The sequence below is a fragment of the Dromiciops gliroides genome, chromosome 2, assembly GCF_019393635.1.
Source record: "Dromiciops gliroides isolate mDroGli1 chromosome 2, mDroGli1.pri, whole genome shotgun sequence".
NCBI classification, from domain to species: Eukaryota; Metazoa; Chordata; class Mammalia; order Microbiotheria; family Microbiotheriidae; genus Dromiciops; species Dromiciops gliroides.
In genome coordinates this window covers 426,605,885-426,623,523 of record NC_057862.1, presented here as the reverse complement: position 1 = coordinate 426,623,523, position 17,639 = coordinate 426,605,885, and the positions used below count along the sequence as shown (strand labels likewise).

Here is a 17,639-nt window from a genome sequence, read left to right as displayed (position 1 = left end):
ATTCAGGAGGACCTGAGTTCAAATTCAGCCTCAGACACTTGCCACTTGACAATGCCCCCATTGCCCTGAAAAAAAAAAGAAAAGAAACAAATGAAGGACAACTGTACATTTCATTCAGTTCTGTGATTTTTCTAACCATATTGGACCGCTTCCATGAATATACTTAAATTCTTGTTCATATTATTCCCTAAACCTGGAATGGAATTCCCTATACCTCCCTACAGTCTATATCCCTAATTTGTACCTATATTATAATCCTATTCATCTCCTCCCAATACCTAGCTGATGGGCTACTTCTTCCTGGCTTCCTTTCCCTTTCAGAAGTGATCAGTTCCTCATCAGAGTTCTCTGCTTATCATGTTTCTATTTGTATATCTGTTTAGGCTCTCCTGCTATCCTGGAAGTTCCTTGAAGGGCAGGATTTATGTTTTCCTCAGCTATAAAATGGGGATAATAGCAGCACCCACCTCATCTCCAATGAGATAATATTTGTAAAGCATTTTTAGCACAGAGCCTGGCACAAAGGAGGCACTAGAGAAGGATTGGATATTATTTTTAACAATCTTTGTATAATGATGACTCACACTTCTATAGTTCTTTCAAATTCATATCACACTTTTCTCACAACTTTGTAAAATATGTAGTATGAATATTATCATCTCCATTTGATAGATAAGGAAACTGAGGTTTTAAGAATTTAAGTGGACTTGCCTATTTTTACAGTCTTACTAGACTGGTGTTGAAGCCAAAATATATATCCAGGTCTTTCTGATGTCAGGCTAAGAGCTATTTCCACAAATCGTCTAGAACAGGATGCATACTCATCAATGTTCAATAGAGGTCCTACTTTACACAAGATAGGTCCTTAATAAATTTTTGAATTTGAAATGCTTGTCGAATTGTGTTAAATTACTGTTAATTAATTCACCTAAGAAATCATCTTTATTATAAGTAGGAAGGATACTGAGCAAAGAAGGCTTTGAGGAAATAGTCTAACCTACTGCCTTTTAGGAATACTGTGTTAATCATGTTTATTTAGTCAGATGAAGGGAGCCACTTAAATGGGGATACAGTAGAGAAGATTCATTATTCAACTAGACAACTCAACTCTAGCCCTGAGAATTTTATGGCTCCCTCTTAATTCTGGTCTCTGGTATAGCCATCAGATTATTGTGATGTGATCTACTTGAGTGAATTTGGGAGCTCCTTTCCTAATTGGACAAACATCATTTCCCAAATGAGTTTACCATAAAGTAAACGGTAGCCTTTCACATTTCAAAAACAAGTGCTCACCCAGGATGAATAGAAAGAAACATGGGAAACATGGCCAAAGAAAATGAGAATTGAGACATATCACATGTATAGCACCAGCTAAGTCTGCAGACCTCTTGGTCTGCTACTTATTTACTTCCTTTAGTGACAATTATGTATGGACCCTAATTTTTTTTTGGTGGGGCAACGAGGGTTAAGTGACTTGCCCAGGGTCACACAGCTAGTAAGTGTTAAGTGTCTGAGACTGGATTTGAACTCAGGTCCTCCTGAATCCAGGTCCAGTGCTTTATCCACTGCACCACCTAGCTGCCCTGAACCCTAATTTAATGGAATAAGAATTCAGAAAAGTATAAGCTACCAAAAATTGGCATTTCTGAGCAACCTTATAGGTAAGTGAGCTGAAAATGGTTATCATTTCTACTGTTACCTATTTTATTTTGTTCATCTCATTTCAAGCCACAAGTAAGGCAATAAACAATAGCAAAGTTGCCCAGTGAAACTTCCTCTAATTGTCCAACCAGGATGGGATGGATATGAGTGCATTTGTTTCCCTACTTTGCTTCTGTCTGTGGGAGTAAGACTCATAGTAACATGAAGAAAGCTTGAAAGCACTAATGTATATAACAATGACAATTTCTTCTTTCAAAATTTGAATCTGAGGACACAGTGGTTCTTTCTTTATAAGTTTGCTCTCCTTCACAGCTTTCAGGAGGGGTAAAGATTTTTGTTATACTGCTGCCAAAAAAATGTGGTGATTTTTTTTTTTTGCTATTATTGTTTAACCCACAAGTTATTTTGACCATCTCTCTTAACATTTATTAGTTAATACTCAGTGAAACACGAATGAGCAGCATTGCCTTGAATTTTTAGTCTCAGAACTTCTTGTACTGCTTGAATTGTGGTCTTTGGGTTGCCATGCACTGTTAAAATGCTTTTCATTTTTGGAATATTGCTTTATTTTTCCCTGGGAAAATGCAGTAAGTGAACAGGAATTTCCTCTCCTCAATACTGCCTCGTTTGGCAGTGTTTTTTGGTCCAACTCTGAAGACAATGTCATGATAAGGACCTTCTCACAATCTCAGTGTTGCTCTGCTTTGGTATATCTGGAGAAAGGGAAGCATTCCAGAGCCCTTTGCAGGAATCCTTTGCAAACAGGCTGAACACACACAGCTTCAAAAAGCTGCTCTGTAGGCTGAAGAATCCCTCTTGTCAATTTCCTCTTCCCCTTTCGCTCCCCCCCCCCCCCATTCAGTCTGGAAAGCCAGGAGCATCTCTCTGCTGGTGCATTCAAATGAGCTGAAGGATGCCAGGATATATGCGCGTGCGTTTTCCCCTCCTTCCCCCTCCCCCTCTCTCTTTTTCCCAACACTCCCCCCCTTCCTTCTCCCTGTTTCCCCTCCCCCAGAGTCCTCTCCTTCTCAGTGTCTCAGTTCTGCAGTAAACGAGACTGAAGCACATTCCAGCTTTGCAGGGCTTGCTGATTGGGGATGTATCATGGCTTTTGTTTGGATCCAAACATACGGAAATTTCAGGTAATGCTTTGAAAACTAAGCTAGGCAAGTGCATTCTGTCAGGCTGGTTTTGAGCAGGAAAAAATTTTTGTCTTAGAACTAAAGAGGAAACTGATTAAACTATATTAATTTCATTCCTATAAATAACAGTGTAAAATGGTTTTTCAAAACCTCAGGTATAATAATTAATTTAATCAGGTCTCCCCCCCCAAAATGATCAGATGAAAGTAAATGAAGGTAGATCTATTTGTACTCTACTTCACTTAGATTTTTCCTGCTATGTGTCAGTCTTTGATGGGCTTTGCTGCTATGTCTTTTCTGCAGCATTAGATTAGAGGTTGATTTTGTGGGGTGGTACAAAGGGTTTAAGGGAATGAAGTCCTAGGCAATGGTGTTTCATGTGGGGGTGACTATGTTTATACCAGCGTATTAGACTTGAAACGTAAAATGCTCTCTCCTTTTCTTCTATCAGCTGTTCAGAGGAGACACATTGCAACTCCTGCTGAAGCCCCTAACCTTCCTTCCTTCTCTTCTGCCCCTTCCCCCTACCCTCACTTGGCTTGAAGAAAGTGTCCCCGAGGTTGGCCTCAACCCTGGTGCTATGTACACACTGAAGTTGCCACTATGGTCATTACCAGGACTGGCCACACAGCTGCTGTAGGCTCTGGATGCCACAAGGAAGGTATAGAGCAGTCATATTTAAAGGGGAATTACTCTGGAGAAAATACACAAGGAGGGCAGCACCTGGAGTAAGTGGATCAAGACTCCTTTGGTGTCATTTCCCACTCAGCCCATGACAGTCACAGCATCTGTTCTCCAAGAGGCTGGAGCATGAAGTGAAGACGCTATTGCAGCCCTCAAGATGAACTCCAGCTTGGAGGGTAATCAGAGCAGCCATCCCTTTTGCCTTCTAGCAATTAACTATTTGGAGACTATCAATTTTTGCCTCTTGGAAGTAATGATCATTATTTTTTTAACTGTGCTGATCATTTCAGGTAACATCATTGTGATTTTTGTTTTTCATTGTGCGCCTTTACTAAACCACCATACTACAAGCTATTTTATCCAGACTATGGCCTATGCTGACCTCTTGGTGGGAGTGAGCTGCCTGGTCCCTTCCTTATCATTACTCCATTATCCCCTTCCACTGGAGGAATTCTTGACCTGCCAAATTTTTGGCTATGTGGTGTCAGTGCTGAAGAGTGTCTCTATGACTTCTCTGGCCTGCATCAGTATTGACAGGTACATAGCAATCACTAAGCCCTTGACCTATAATACATTAGTCACACCCTGGAGACTCCGAATTGGTATCTTGGTCATTTGGCTCTATTCTGCCCTGGTTTTCCTGCCTTCCTTCTTCCGCTGGGGTAAACCTGGATATCATGGAGATGTGTTTCAGTGGTGTGCTGACTCCTGGTCCACTGACCCTTACTTCACCCTCTTCATCGTGATGATGCTCTATGCCCCTGCAGCTTTCATCGTGTGCTTTACCTACTTCAACATTTTCCGCATCTGCCAGCAGCATACCAAGGAAATTAGTGATAGGCGCGCACGTTTCAGTAGCCAGAGTGGAGAAGCTGGGGAGGTACAGTCCTGTCCAGATAAGCGCTATGCCATGGTCCTCTTCCGCATCACCAGTGTCTTCTATGTCCTCTGGCTGCCATACATCATTTACTTCTTGCTAGAGAGTTCTGCTGGTTTCAGCAACCGCACCGCATCCTTCTTGACGACCTGGCTTGCCATTAGTAACAGCTTCTGCAACTGTGTCATTTACAGTCTCTCCAATAGCGTTTTCCAAAAAGGGCTGAAGAGACTTTCAGGAGCTGTGTGCACCTCCTGTGTAAAGCCAACAACAACCAAGGACCCTTGTCCTTCTCAGAGCAAAGGACCTCCTAATGGATGCCATGTCTGAAATGGTTCTCAGCATGTCTTTGTTACTGGGTATTTTTCTTTCCAAGTATTTCTTGGTCAATTAGGAAATTTGAAACAAAAATCACATCATCTTAACTTCTGTGAAAGAAGATTTTTTCTGAGCAGTGTGTTTTGGGGCCATAAGAATTAAAACAATGAACATAAATTGCCGGATACAGTTTTTGTAATGTCAAGGAAATTTTTCTGGTTCTCAAATCATGCTATATGTCCAGTACTTCTCTGTGGCTGGCATAACTGCATCTGGATACAGGGTAGCTTCAGCATCAAGGAGGAATCTTCATTTTGTACAGCTTTACTATGTTCTTTCCAGCTATTTAATGGTTTCTGTGGACAAGGAATGTCTGACTGTGGCAGTGAATTCTGGGAATCCTTATGTTTGCCAAAGTATAACTTAACTGCACATTTCAACACTGTCAATTGGGCTGGGGTGGGGAGAGTGGCAGATTTTTATGTCTCACTTCCCTGGAGTGAGAACTCTCCACAGACTGAATAATGTGAACCCTTGAACATTAACTTTTTAAATTTGCAATGAGCCATGCAATAATCGTGCAATCAAGTCATGAGGTTGATGGGAAGCTGAGCTAGCCTCAGTGCTGTCCTGCTTCACAGCTCTCTAAAGAACCATTATGGGGGGGATGTGATTTAATTTACAAGATTTGACGTGTGCATGTGTGCGTGTGTGCTGTGAATGTTTGAATTCAGCCAAATATATCTCTTACAATAAAATGTATTTTAATAAGCTAAGAAACAGTTATCTTTAATGACATAATTGTGGCTGCAGTTTTGGTCACGTTGATAAGTTGAACAAATGTATTGTTAAAATCTTATCAGAAATTATATTTGTCTTGCTTATTTTATCCAAAGATTTTTGAGACTTTATCTATTGGAACATCAGGGAAAAGGACAGAGACTGGGGGAAAGAAAATAATATATTTTAGTCTAGAGAGTTAAAAAGAACTCAAAACATTTATTTGAGACTTATTTTTAGACATGATTAGAAAGAAACAATGAATTCTTCTGTTCTGTTGCTAGTTAAATAATATGTTCATTTGGGGGAAATGATTTTAAGGAATCCCCATTTGAAAAGAAGATGGGGAGTTACAACTAAGCAAGTGATAATTTATTGCTTTTCTGTTTACTTGGGGAAAATCTTTGGGGAAAGGGAGGGTCCTTGTTCTTGCCAGATTATTAACAACTATAGGTTTAAAATTTTATTCCATAGCCCTACTGTTCCAGAGGACTGACATCTGGTGGTTTATTTTTTAAACCTAGTTGTTCTATGATATTTGATGGATTCACAGTTTTGTCATAAAGGGTGCTTTCTTTATTTACAGCAACCTTTTTACTTTTTAGTCTTTATGAGTTACCATGATTAAAACCATTTGTCTTCTCGTGAGCAGGCTTCTGTTCATGAGCCCTTTTTCATTTAGCTGTGCTGGTTTCTTAGACAACAGACATACAGTCTGTCACTGTCCTCATTCTTAGTAGGGCCTCCTAGAGCTTTTGCTCTGTTGATATACCCTTTGAAAACTCAGGCCCGCCTCCACACTACATTTCAACATCAGAAAAGGTTTTTAATAGAGAAAGCATTCCCTAGGAGCTAATTCCATTGCCATATTTCCTTTTTTTTTTCAGAGGGAGTCTTCAAAGAGGGTGTTTAATACCTTCCATTTGGCTAGACATAGTATGAATAATAATAACAGCAAATCACATTTCCGTAGTGCTTTACTATTAAAGTACTTTCCTCAAAACCTTCCTGTGAGAGATCAGTAATGTGAATATTCCAATTTGCAGATGAGAAAATTGAGGCTTTGAGACATAACGTGGCCTGCCCAGAGCCACTTAAACTCAGAAAACCAGTATGTGTCAGATCCACGGCTCAAATTTAGTTCTTCTGACTTTAAATCTCATCATTCTTCCAGTATCATAGTTGCATCCACCTGTATTGATGGTGTTCAGTATGATGAAAAACAAACAAGGGAATAGAGTACGCTAGACATCTAGATTATTTCACTGCTCTAAGAAAGGACAATAGGACATTGATAAAATATTAGGCAAGTTTTTTTCTGTTGTTTTTTTTTCCTAATTTTCTACCAGCATCCTTAGAGCCTCCAGAAAAAATGCCATATTTGTGTTTATAAGGCTTATATGTTGTTTGTGGAGAATTTCAATTTATAGTCTGTACTATGCTGTTATGCAAAATTAATTCTTAAATGATTGAGTATATATCAAAACCCAGACTTCAATGCAAAATTAATTCTTAAATGATTGAGTATATATCAAAACCCAGACTTCAAATTCTTTGTTCTCTTTGGTAGCTTGCTTGCTGTTTATTCTTTGTTGTTGTTGTTGTTGTTGTTTTGGGGGTTTTTTGCAGGGCAATGAGGGTTAAGTGACTTGCCCAGGGTCACACAGCTAGTAAGTGTTAAGTGTCTGAGGTTGGATTTGAACTCAGGTCCTCCTGAATCCAGGGCTGGTGTTTTATCCACTGCGCCACCCAGCTGCCCCAACTTGCTGTTCATTCTTAATCTCATTTTGAGCTCTTAAAAGGTTGTCCTGAAATTATATGTTGTACTGAAAATAGCCATATGAAATCAGCACTGAGTAGAACCTACCACACCACCTTTTTCTGCCTTCAAAAATAATGTTATTATATTGTGCCATTCTCATTCTTAGTTATTCAGAGGTGAAGACCTTTGCCCGTGTGTCAGGCAGAAATGCCACTTACTCAGATCTGTGTAAAATATGTTTGTGAAATTTACACTAGTAAATATTGGAGTCTTGAAATAGCCAATTTTTGTAAATAGATTTCAAGACAGGTGATACAGGTCTTTCTGTTTATGATACATTTCAAAGCCTATAATTCTTTTCTACCAGAAATGTTTCTCATGCAAGAATGAATTCTTTTTAGTTGAACAAACATTTATTTAGCCCCTACTATATAAAGAGCACTCTGCTTATAGAACTAAGAGAGAGATACCACATTTAGATGAGATATAGTCTCTACCCTTGAGAAGCTTTCAGTTAAGTAACAGCATGTGTCCCACCAATAGGATTATGGGGTTTATGGCCAGAAAGAACTATAAGAGAGTACTTGTCCATTCCCCTCATTTTTATAGATGAGGAAACTAAGGCCTAGAGGGAAAAAGTGACTTGTCCAAGGTTACATAGGGAGAAAATGGCAGAACTGGGACCCCAGTGTGGATCTTCTTACTCTAAATCCAGTATGCTTTATACTACACTACACTTTAACTATAATGCAAAATAGTTCATGATGTAATATGTAAAAGTTGAAAAAATAGAGCTTATGATGTTGAGGTGGAGAAAGGTCATTAATGATGGAAGGAAATAAAAGTTTTCATAGGACTGGCGACATTTGAGTTGGACTTTAAAGGATGAATAGAAATTCAGCAGGTGAACTTGGGAAAGGGGAAGATAGGGCCTTTCAGGAATTTGGAATAGCACGCAGGCAAGAGCACAGAAACAAAAAAGCTCGAACCATTTTGATGGTAACATGAATAATATGGCTAGGAGTGGGTTGAAATAAAGATGGACTATGAAGGTCCTTGAATGCCAGGCTGACAGGTTTGAGGGGTTTCAATAGTTTGAATAAAGGGGTGATGGACCAGATGCATAAGGAAAAGACATCTAGCTTTAATGAACAGGATAGCTTATTGAGGAAGAGTATAGGTAGGAACAGCTGTTAGGAGGTTACTGGGGTACTCTGGACAGATGGCAAGAGATCTGAATTAGCAGTGGGAAATGGATAGAAGAGATACTGTGGAGAAATGTGTTGATAAATATTAAGTCCCTAGTAACGCCTGAGAAAGCTGCTGTTCTCTTTTATTTTATTTATTTATTTATTGGTGGGGCAATGAGGGTTAAGTGACTTGCCCAGGGTCACACAGCTAGTAAGTGTCAAGTGTCCCAGTCTGGATTCAAACTCAGGTCCTCCTGAATCCAAGGCCAGTGCTTTATTCAATGCGCCACCTAGCTGCCCCAGCCGCTGTTCTCATAATGACCGAGAAGAGGCTATTGCTTTTAGAAGTTTCTTTCAGTTAATATAGTTTTTTTCTAGTGCTAAATTCAGATTCTATTAAAGGTTTTTGTTTGTTTGTTTGTTTGTTTTTGGTGAGACAATTGGGGTTAAGTGACTTGCCCAGGGTCACACAGCTAGTAAGTGTTACGTGTCTGAGGCCAGATTTGAACTCAGGTACTCCTGACTCCAGGGCTGGTGCTCTATCCACTGCGCCATCTAGCTGCCCCTTTTTAAATTTTTATTTTTTTTATTTTTTGGTGAGGCATTTGGGGTTAAGTGACTTGCCCAGGGTCACACAGCTAGTAAATGTCAAGTGTCTGAGCTGAATTAGAACTCAGGTCCTCCTGAATCCAGGGCCTGTGCTTTATCCACTGCGCCACCTAGCTGTCCCCTTCTTTTACAATTCTAGGATTTTTTACATGGTTTCTTGTGGAACAGTCTTCCTTTCTTGTGAAGAGTCTCTGTATCTTATCATTTAATGTCTTTATTTTCCAGGTTTTTAAAAGTGTCTTCATTTAATGCCACAATTGGTAATATACAGCTGAAATACCAAACTGCATAGTTCAGAATGAAAACATACATTATATATACACACACGCACACACACATATTTTTAGACTCAATTACCTTACATTCTGGCAGGACAGTTCATTTACCTTTATATGGTATGTAGCTGCTAGATCTCAGAAGAGACATAAGCGTACAATCTTTGTTTTTGGTGATTTGGCAACACTGGCATAACAGTGTGGCATAAAGGCAAATTCTTCCATAGTGAATTTAGAAATAAAGTTATTTTAATGCTTCATCTTTAAAAATTCCTTCCTACAGTTTCTTCTAATGGTCTTATTAAAGCTCAGTGTTGGGGCAGCTAAGTGGCACAGTGGATAGAGCACCAGCCCTGGAGTCAGGAGTACCTGGGTTCAAATCCAGCCTCAGACACTTAACACTTACTAGCTGTGTGACCCTGGGCAAGTCACTTAACCCCAATTGCCTCACTAAAAAAAACCCAAAAACAATAAAGTTCAGTGTTAATTCTTTGATATTAGTGGTGGGTGACAATGATTAGCAAAGGCTATATGTTCCACTAAACTGCTTTCCTAAAAAGGGTCATCAACTACATTAAAACAGAATGAATATTTGAGAGCACTTTAAATGGAATTATTGACTCTGATTCAAAACCCCATCTGTGAAGTGTTTCTCTTAGTTTCTTTGCTGAGCATCTGTAAAAATAGTTGACTTGAATAATGTTCAGTATTGGCATTGAAACTTGAATTTTCACATTAGAAATGCATTGTTCCCTGGTTTTGAAGTTGAAAAATGAGAACTTGATGTAAAGTCAGGGATGGCTCTGATAGAGTTGGCCTGTCTATCTTTCATATTGGACAAAAGGTTTTCAGTTTTCTCTGTAGATATAATCCTCCCCACCACCCCCATCCCTCCTTAAAAAACAAAACAAACAAACAAACAAAAACAATAGAGGTTGACTGTGGAGGAGATGTCTTCATTTATGTGACTGTATATGTGGTTTTTTCATTGTAAAAAATTACAAGTTAAATATGCAATGATTGGAGACCCATTGCTGTATGCAAAGATTTGGGAAAATTTGAAGACATCTATATTAAGAAGCTTTTCTTAATAATTGAGAATTTGGGAAAATCTTTATATGAATCATTATCATCTAAATGGATTTTTGCACATTTTCCAATTTCAGATACCATGAGGTAAAATATTAAATAAATAATGCATTTAAAAACAAAAATAATTACTTATGTTTTGATCAGCTTACTCTGAAATAAAAAAATTAAGTGCTTTCAAGTATACAAGAACATTTGCTCAATACTAGGGATACAAAGTAAATACAACAGAGAAACTACTCTGAAGGAAAAGACATGTATACAAGTGAGTTCAGTATGTGCAAAGGGGAGGACCAGATGAATTGCTATGAGGAAGAGAATACTTTGAACTGAAGAATCACAGACGTCTTCTTTCTTTGTTGGTCCTGGAAAGGTGGGAAGAACTTTGAAATACCAAGAATTGGGGTAGCCATTCATTCCAGGTGAGGAGTAAAGACATAGATATTGGAGAGTAGAGAGTGGTCTACTTGGATGAACTTCAGAGTATATGAAAGGGCTAAGTATTACATAACACTAAATAGAGAGGCAAGACTGTAGACATCCTTGAATGCCAGAATCTGTCATTTAGATTTTAATTGTTAGGAAACCACAGAAACATAATCAGATTTGTAAACATTTTACTCTACCGTTCTTCACAATTAGGTAATAAGTAGGTCCGTGTTCCTGCCGTCGTTTGGTATATGAGGTACCATTGTCTAATGGAAAGAGCACTGAATTCAGAATCAGAAAACCTGGGTTCAGATCACAGTTCTGTCACTTACTACTACCTATACAGTGTTGGGCAAGTTATGTGATCTCTCCAGGCTTCAGTTACTTCATCTATAAAATTAAGGGGTTGGAATAGGGCATCTTTAAGGTGATCCTGTGACTCTACGGTAATGTCGAGGACATGAACCCAGTGCTATGTTGCTTCTCCATGCCACTAAGGAGCATGTGACCCCTAAAGTTAGCCAGCTGAGCAAAGTAGGGAAGGTCAACATACTACTTCTTTCATTTGAAAACAACATCCCCTGTATTTGCTTCTTTATATATAAGCTGCTTCCCACCCCCCAGACCCCTGCCATCGCTTCCTTTTGTTCAGGTAACAGTAGTCGTCATACTGCTGATGGGGCTAGGGTACTCCCAGAAGTAAGGCAGACAAAGAGGACAGCTAGCCAGGACATAACATGGTTAAGAAAATGGGGCGAGGTCTTTGTAATATTCCTTCTTTATGCTAGAAAATTTCATACTCTACAGCACATGATTTTTTTGTCTTACAGAAGTGAAACTATATACTCCACAAATATTGCAGTAAAGGTTTATGGCTGCCAACTGAGAAGCATGGAAGGGCACAATTTTCAGATCTTGCCTAAGGAGTGTATGAGTGACTTCTCTAGGTCAAGAAGGTTGTTAGCCTTGGTAAAAAGTAATCCCATTTCATCATGTGAGATAGGAATGAAGGCAGAAGGCACTTTAGTGGTAGAAGATGGGGAAGATGGGAGAAGACAAAGTTCACAGCAGATGGCCTCAATGTTTTTCTATAAAATAAGAGGCAACCGGTTCTTAGCTGAGAGTTGGGGAAATACGGAGCCATGGAGCGATGAAAATATTTGAAAGAGCTGCTGTGGAGAGTGGGATAGTAAGTTGATAAGGAAGGTATACTGTACCTACAATCCTACTAGGATTGCCTAGTGGCAGTGTGGGCTTAGTTGAAGAATCTGGGTTTGAATCCCAGCTCAGTTACGTACTACTTAGGTGATCTTGGACAAGTCAGTGCACCTTCCTCTTCTGTGAAAATAAAGGATTTGAACTTGATTGTCTAATGTCCCTTCAGACTGAACCCTGTGGTTCTATATAGGGATGCTTGGATGAGAGCCTGTGACAGCAAAGGACAAAGAGTGTAGGAGAGGGAGAGGGAGAGGAGTGTAGTCATTTCTGAGTGACATTATTGCTAACAAGTCCACCATCACAGTTCATGAGCATTAAACAGTTGCCATGCAGCTACAACTGCCATGTTGGGGAGGTGGGGTGCCTTTTCTTAGCTCCACACAGGTCTAGGAAGCAGGAGGATCAGAGGTGTAGAAAACCTCAAAGAAAGATATCTCTGTGGACCTTCTGATTTACACCTTAATCGCGACCCTCTTGCCTTATTGTTGTCTCTGGACCTCCTAGAAAAAGACAGTGTTAAGAAACGCCCATATTTATAATAGCAATTAACATTTTACAAAGCTTTTTTGTGTGTGAGTTCCACAAGAGGTAGATATTAGTAGTCAATCAATCAATAAGGATTAAGTGCTTTCTGTGTACCAGACACTGAGCTGGCTTCTGGGACTACAAGTGCAAAGACTATAAAGCAATCTCTACTCACAAGGAGCTTATGTTCTAATGGGGAGACAGCCAATGCATGTAAAACTATATCAAGAATAAATATTAAATGAATAAACACAAATACATAGAAAGTAATTAAATACAAGTTAGTTTAGGAAGGAGAAAGATGGTGGGGGGATGAAGAAAAGCTTCATGCAGAATATGGCCCTTGAGCTACATCTTAAAGGAAGAGAGGGTCTGTGAGATAAGTAAGGGTAAGGAGTGAGTTTTTCCAGGCTTGAGAGAGAACCAGTGTAAAAGCATGTATGGGAGAGATGGGGTATTGTGAGTCAGGAAGAGAGAAGGTTAATTTGACAGGGTTACAGAGGGTAGGAGGAGAAGTGCCCAATGAGACTGAAAAGAAGGTTTTATATGGCTTTAAAATAGCTAGATGGCACAGTGGATAAAGCACTGGCCCTGGATTCTGGAGGACCTGAGTTCAAAGCCAGCCTCAGACACTTGACACTTACTAGCTGTGTGACCCTGGGCAAGTCACAAAACCCTCATTACCCCCCCACCCCACCCCAAAAAAAGATCTAAACAGAGGAGTTTGATTGTAGCCACCAGAATTTGAGTAGAGAAATCACATAATCAGATCTATACCTAAGGAAAATGAATTTGACAGTAGTGTACAGGACAGACAAAAGTAGTGAAAGACACGAGGGAGAAAGACCATTAAGGAGGCTTTTGCAGTTTTGCAGTAACCTAGGTGAGAAATGATGAGGACCTGAACCAGGGAGAGTTAAGAAAAGGGTTCAGATGTAAGAGATGTTGTAAAGATAGAAATGCATGATTTAGCAACTGATTGGATATATGGAAGAATCATGGTAATGTCAAGGTTGTAAACCTGCAGTAATGGAAAGATAGTGGTATCTTTTACAGAAATAGGACACTTTGGAAGAAGGGAAGTTTTTTGTTTGTTTTGGATTGTTTTGTTTTTGCAGGAGGGATATGGTTGGGGGGAAATAATGCGTTCAGTTTTGAACACATTGCATTTGTTTCCAGAACATACAGTTTGAAAAGCCCATTAATTTGGTGATGAAAGACGAGTTCAGTGCAGTGATTGGGACTGGATATATAGGTCTGGGAGTCAATGGCATAGAGGTGAGAGTTAAACTATAGAAGTTAATGTGGTTACCAAGAAATAGTGCAAAGGGAAAAGAAAAGAGGAGCCAAGACAGACCTTGGGGAACATTCCCAGTTAGGATATATGGATGATGAACAAGCAGAGGAGACTGAGGAGTAGTCAGGCATCTAGGAAGCAAGAGAGAGTATTCTCATCAAATGCCCAAGAGAAGAGAGTGTCTAGGAGAAAAAGATGACCAGCAGTGTCAAATGCAGCAGAGAGGGTGAGAAGAATTAGGACTGAGATTGGGCATTGCTAACCTTGGAGAGAGCAATTGGAGTCCAGTGATAAGAAAATCCAAAACTAGATTACAGAGGGTTGGCAAGTAAGAGAAGTAGAAGTATAATTATCCCTATTTAATAGAGTAGGAAGATGATGAGAGGAAGCATACTGCAGTTGAAATTGCACAAGCTCTAGAGCCAGAGGACCTGGATTTAAATTCTGCCTCTGTCATGTACTACCTGGGTGACCCCAAATAAGCCACTTAAGCTCTCTGGGCCACAATTTCCTCATTTTATGAAAGGGAAGTTGGGGGGAAGGGAGGAGATGGCTGAATGGCTTCTAAGGTCCTTTCCAGCTCTAACTCTATAATACTATGATCCTGTGAAAGTGAGGCAGGCTCCTGATTTCCATTGTAATGCTCTTTTTACTTGATTTCAATAAAACTTAGGTTTTGGAATAGGTAAAAGGATACTGTGGGTAGGAAGTGTATAGGAGAGGACACACACACAAACCCCAATACTGAGAAAAAAAATCACATGAAGCATCAACATAGGAGATAGGTAACATTTAGTGAAAGTTTGAGAATCAGTCAACAGATACAGGATAGGAAAGGTCTAAATTGCTAGACTGAGGTGTCTGGACTTTACCTTGTATATGTCAGGTGAAAGTTTTTGAATAAAGAGAACGAAGTGGTGAATTGATCTGTGATGGATCAGAATAGATAAGGCTAGTTGGGAGGTTGTTACTACATTCCAAGCCTGGGGTATTTGGGTACAGAACTAGGGTCTTGGGCAAGTCACTTAACCCCAATTGCCTCACTAAAAACAAAACAAAACAAAAAAACACACACACACACACAAAAAGAACTAGGGTCTTAGAAGTGGAAATGAAAAGAAATAGCATTCTAATTTATAGCATTTTACACTATAAGGCCTATTCTAGCACTTTGATTTTTTTTTTCAAGGTTAGAAAATGCCAATGAATTGGCAGTAAGTAGTAACTGATTATTACAAGGGTAATTATTATTAATTATTTAATTAATTAATTATTACTGAGGACTTTTTTTAGCCCCACAGAATGGAACAGTGGTAGTACCATGAACAGGAATCAGTAGTCAAATCTTAGGTAGGGAGAGAAGTTCAATTTTAGAGAAGCTGAATTTAGAGCCTGATTGTGTTGAGAATTATTGAACTTGGAGATGAAGAATGAACTTTAATTGCTTTCTTGCCTACAACTCAGTTACATTCCAAGTGAATCCCAGAGCATGGAAAATAGAAGCCAGAGAAAAAATCATAAGGAAAGACAAACTAGCCTAAATTTGATGAAGAATAAAAGGTAGATATATTTGACCAGAATGAAAGAATCTGATTTAATCTTAGAATAGAGTTGGCATTTAAAGTAATTCATTTCTCAGTTCAAATCATGGTTGATTAACTGTTAGTGACTGAGTAAAAGCTTTCCACTAGATTTATTCTCCCACACTCCAGACATGAGACGGGGGAGGAAAAAGATTTTATGCCATACTGCTCCCTGCAGAAATAAAAAATGAAAATGCCAGGCTGCCCTTCTCCTACTCTCATATTAAAATCAAAGAAACTCAGAGTTGAAAGGGACTTGAGAGGCCACCTAGTCTGTCTGAACAAGACATCCTCAGCTTGTGGTCATGCAACTTCCACTTAAAGACCTCCAGTAATAGGAAATAGTATGTCCAAAGGCAGCCAGTCTCACCTGTACACAATTATATTAAGATTTTCCCCTAATATTAAGCCAAAATGTATCTCCCTTCAGTTCCCTCCATTATTCCTAGTTCTTCTTTCTAGGAACAAGCAGAACAAATAGAATCCCCACAGTGATGATATTATAGGTCTTGACAAAACAAACAAAAAAATCTTAAAGTAGTCAAAGAAAGACACTTTATATTTGTATCTTTGGGACTTACTTTAAAAGTCTCATAAAACATACCATTAATAATGTAAACACAAAATGATAAGGTTTGTTAATACAGAAAGCATCTTACACCCTAATTCCTTCAGAAGTATTCAGACTTTAACCAGAAGGGTTGAATTTTGGCTAAGGTAACAGTTTGGTTTTCAGATCATCACACTAAAGCAATTGCTATTTGAGTTGGTCCAACAATTCTGGAAAGTAATTTGGAATTATGCAAAGAAAATGACTTTTGATTCAGGAGTATCTTTACCTGATGATCCATAAATTCCACTGCCAGACATACACCCCAGAGGGGTAAAAAAGAAATTTTAAGGTACCATATACATCAAAGTTTTTATAGCAGCACTGTTTGTAGCAGCAAAGAACTGTAAAGTAGATGCTCATTAATTGTGGAATGGCTAAATTCAGTTATGATAAGTAAATTGTGGCAGTGTGAAATAGAGCAAGCAGAGCTGACTTCTTCACTTCGGGAAGTCCCAAGTTAAAATTCCACCTTTGACATATATAGTTGTGGGACTCTGGGCAAGTCATTTAAACTCTTAGTATTCTAGGCAACTGTCTGGAACACTGAAGTTTCAGAGAAAGTGTAAGCCTGTACTGATAGAGAGAAATTCCTAATCTCGGGGTTCCCTATATCCCTGAAATCACAGAACTAGTACCTGTTCCTACATGAATGGAATGGAATTTGACTGTGCTGCCAAAAAAAAAAAAAAAAAGGTGGATGTGGTTCCTAAATGTTAGTATTAAGCGAAACTGGGTTAAGAAAGCTACAAAACCACATAAAAGGAGTTCTGTCACCCTACTGTTTTCAAATAAAATAGTAGCTATAAAATGACTTTGCAAAGTAAAAAGTGGATATAAAGTTATCATGAAATCTGAAAATCGAAGGGGTCCTCAAAGGTCATTTATCCAGCCTACTTACCTGACTCATTACCACCCTATGCCATATCCCATCCCCAACAAGGGTATGTAGTTATATAAATGTAGCTTTAAGATGGTGGGAAAAGCAGTTTCACAAGTATAAGACAGAAATGCGTGACTAAACAGCAGATTGTCTGAAATGTGATAGACTGGCCAAAAAGGGAGTGCAAATTTAAGCTACATTAATAGAAACATCGTCTAGGACTGGGGTGGTTATTGCCCTGATCAGACCCCGTGTTGCGATTGATCAGTTTTAGACACCACATTTTAGAAGGGACGTTGACAAGCTGGAAAGGAATAGTGACCAGGATGGGGATGAGCCTTAAGATGTTACCATAGGAAAATAGTGAAGAAAATGAGGATTGTTAGCCTGGAAAAAACTTGGGGAAATGGTAGTGAGGATGATTGTGGGCATGTGGAAAAGAGACTAGATTTTTCTGCTTGGTTCCAGAGGGTAGAACTAGGAGAAACAGTTGGGAGTTATACAATTCCATATAAAGAAAAACTTCCTGACAATTAGAGCTGTGCAAATGTAGAATTGAGCTGACTCAGAATTAGCAAAGGTTTCTGCACACCACTCCACACCCCCCACTAGAAGTCTTAAGGCCAAAACTAAATAACCACTTATTAGGGCTGCTGTAGGAGAAATTCTTAGTCTCTGAATTCCAATTCTGGAATTCCAGTGCAGA

General features: G+C 39.1%; 2 protein-coding genes across 9 annotated transcripts in view; both read left to right on the top strand.

Moving 5' to 3' along the window:
• RABGAP1 (RAB GTPase activating protein 1) overlaps positions 1–17,639 on the top strand; it is a 241,947-nt gene that overhangs the window by 150,914 nt on the left and 73,394 nt on the right. Inside the window, exon 1 of one of the 8 annotated variants that reach the window (XM_043981844.1) lies at positions 2,662–2,804. The exons of the other annotated variants lie outside the window; for them this stretch is intronic. Within the exon in view, the coding sequence (XP_043837779.1) occupies positions 2,760–2,804 (45 nt within the window). The 5' untranslated portion in view covers positions 2,662–2,759. Of the gene's footprint in view, positions 1–2,661; positions 2,805–17,639 lie in introns of those variants that run through there. 8 annotated transcript variants of the gene reach the window in all.
• GPR21 (G protein-coupled receptor 21) lies at positions 3,442–8,855 on the top strand. The gene has a single exon (XM_043981845.1). It carries the CDS (start codon positions 3,646–3,648, stop codon positions 4,693–4,695), a length of 1,050 nt encoding a protein of 349 aa, XP_043837780.1. The 5' UTR covers positions 3,442–3,645; the 3' UTR covers positions 4,696–8,855.

Excerpts from the sequence above, each read along its gene's own strand:
- GPR21 (XM_043981845.1), top strand. The coding sequence starts at position 3,646 with ATGAACTCCAGCTTGGAGGGTAATCAGAGCAGCCATCCCTTTTGCCTT.